Source organism: Coregonus clupeaformis, chromosome 8 (genome assembly GCF_020615455.1).
Source record: "Coregonus clupeaformis isolate EN_2021a chromosome 8, ASM2061545v1, whole genome shotgun sequence".
NCBI lineage: Eukaryota > Metazoa > Chordata > Actinopteri > Salmoniformes > Salmonidae > Coregonus > Coregonus clupeaformis.
This window is the reverse complement of record NC_059199.1, coordinates 58,341,427-58,343,926: the sequence shown is the minus strand read 5'-3', so window position 1 is coordinate 58,343,926 and position 2,500 is coordinate 58,341,427. Positions and strand designations below refer to the sequence as shown.

Sequence of the window (2,500 nt, the reverse complement as noted above, 5' to 3'; positions counted from 1 at the left end):
GGGGAAGGAAGGGGAGGAGAGAGGGGAGGAGAGAGGGGAGGAGGGAGAGGAGGAGAAAGGAGGGGAGGAGAAAGGGGGAGGGAGGGAGGAGAGAGGGGAGGAAGGGGGAGGAGAGAGGGAGAGAGGGGAGGAGAGAGGGGAGGAGAGAATGGAGGAATGAGGGGGAGAGGGGAGGAGAAAGGGGGAGGGAGGGGAGGAGAGAGGGGAGGAAGGGGAGGAGAGAGGGGGAGAGAGGGGAGGAGAGAGGGGAGGAGAGAATGGAGGAATGAGGGGGGAGAGGGGAGGAGAAAGGGGGAGGGAGGGGAGGAGAGAAGGGAGGAGAGAGGAGAGAGAGAGGGGAGGAGAAAGGGGGGAGGGAGGGGAGGAGGGAGGAGAGGAGGGAGGGGAGGAGAAAGGGGGGAGGGAGGGGAGGAGAGAAGGGAGGAGAGAAGGGTGGAGGGAGGGGAAGAGAGAAGGGAGGAGAGAGGGGGGAGAGAAGGGAGGAGAGAGGTTGGAGGGAGGGGAGCAGAGAAGGAGTACCAGCATGAAGCTACAGGACCAGCATGAAGCTACAGTACCAGCATGAAGCTACAGTAGCAGCATGAAGCTGGACCAGTAACAGACCTCCTGGTGTGGACACACACAGACACTATTACACTGACACAGAACAGCACTGGACTGGACACTGGGAATAGAGAGCGCTAGATACACCACCATATAAGCACCAGATTGGGAACATCCAGAGACACACTGAGAAGCCCTTCTGGGACACAGACTGTAAGCAGTGTGTCAACATACAGTATAAGAAGGTGACTGATTGATTGACTGATTGACAGTCGGTCTCACCCATCCAGACATCTCCGAAGCAGCCCTGGCCCAACTTCCTGTTTAGGGCCAGCATTTCCCGGGCAACCTCCCAGGCGTCCCGCCCCAACCCCAGGGTGAGGGGCGTTGAATTGGGACAGGACATGGTCAAGAAGTGACACATCCCATCGTTACTGCCTAGAAGAGGGAGGGGGTGGAGAGGGAGGAGGGGATGATAGGAGTGGAGATGGGAGGGAGAGTGATAGGAGGATGGGGTAGAGGGAGGGAGATGAAATGAGATGAAGAGGCATGCAAAGACAGAGAACTAGTTCCTACCCATCCAGACTTCTCCAAACTGCCCGTTGCCCAGCTTCTTAATGAGCTGGAGAGACTCTCTGGGAATCTCCCACACGTCCTTTGTCTTTACCGATAGGTCCGCAAGCTTAGGCATGCCCCGCCTACAGCTGCCAATCAACCTACAGCACAGACCTGCAGCTCGCTCTGAGGGGAGTGAGAGAGAGACACAGAGAGAGAGACAGAGACATAGAGAGACAGAGACAGAGAGAGAGAGAGAGAGAGAGAGAGAGAGAGAGAGAGAGAGAGAGAGAGAGAGAGAGAGAGACAGAGACAGAGACAGAGACAGAGACAGAGACAGAGAGAGAGAGAGAGAGAGAGAGAGAGAGAGAGACAGAGACAGAGACAGAGACAGAGACAGAGACAGAGACAGACAGAGACAGACAGAGACAGAGACAGAGACAGAGACAGAGACAGAGAGAGACAGAGACAGAGACAGAGACAGAGAGACAGAGACAGAGACAGAGACAGAGACAGAGACAGAGACAGACAGAGACAGAGAGAGAGAGAGAGAGAGAGAGAGAGAGAGAGAGAGAGAGAGAGAGAGAGAGAGAGACAGAGACAGAGACAGAGACAGAGACAGAGACAGAGACAGAGACAGACAGAGACAGAGACAGAGACAGAGACAGAGAGAGAGAGAGAGAGAGAGAGAGAGAGAGAGAGAGAGACACACAAAGGGAGAGAGACAGAGACAGAGACAGAGACAGAGACAGAGACAGAGACAGAGACAGAGACAGAGAGACACAAAGGGAGAGAGACAGACAGAGCGAGAGGGGAGGAAGAGATCAAAGGCAACATACACATATAGAACATATAAAACAGCTTTACTTGATCCACTAAAAAGTACTAACAAACATGTGGACACCTGCTCATCGAACATATAATTCCAAAATCATAGGCATTAATATGGAGTTGGTCCCCCCTTTGCTGCTATAACAGCCTCCACTCTTCTGGGAAGGCTTTCCACTAGATGTTGGAACATTGCTGCGGGGACTTGCTTCCATTCAGCCACAAGAACATTAGTGAGGTCGGGCACTGATGTTGGGCGATTAGGCCTGGCTCGCAGTCGGTGTTCCAATTCATCCCAAAGGTGTTCGATGGGGTTGAGGTCAGGACTCTGTGCAGGCCAGTCAAGTTCTTCCGCACCAATGTCAACAAACCATTTCCGTATGGACCTCGCTTTGTGCACGGGGGCATTATCTTCCTGAAACAGGAAAGGGCCTTCCCTAAACTGTTGCCACAAAGTTGGAAGCACAGAATCGTCTAGAATGTCATTGTATGCTGTAGCGTTAAGATTTCCCTTCACTGGAACTAAGGGGCCTAGCCCGAACCATGAAAAACAGCCCGAGAGCATTATTCCTCC

The 2,500-nt window shown here is 53.4% G+C and overlaps 1 protein-coding gene across 2 annotated transcripts in view; it reads right to left on the bottom strand.

Moving 5' to 3' along the window:
• The window catches only part of LOC121572254 (proto-oncogene tyrosine-protein kinase Yrk-like), a 32,530-nt gene that overhangs the window by 2,173 nt on the left and 27,857 nt on the right, over positions 1-2,500 (bottom strand). The window contains exon 8 of one of the 2 annotated variants that reach the window (XM_045222402.1): positions 826-981. In XM_045222402.1, the coding sequence (XP_045078337.1) occupies positions 826-981 (156 nt within the window). Of the gene's footprint in view, positions 1-825; positions 982-1,119; positions 1,285-2,500 lie in introns of both variants that reach the window. The other variant, XM_045222401.1, reaches the window with a different exon arrangement.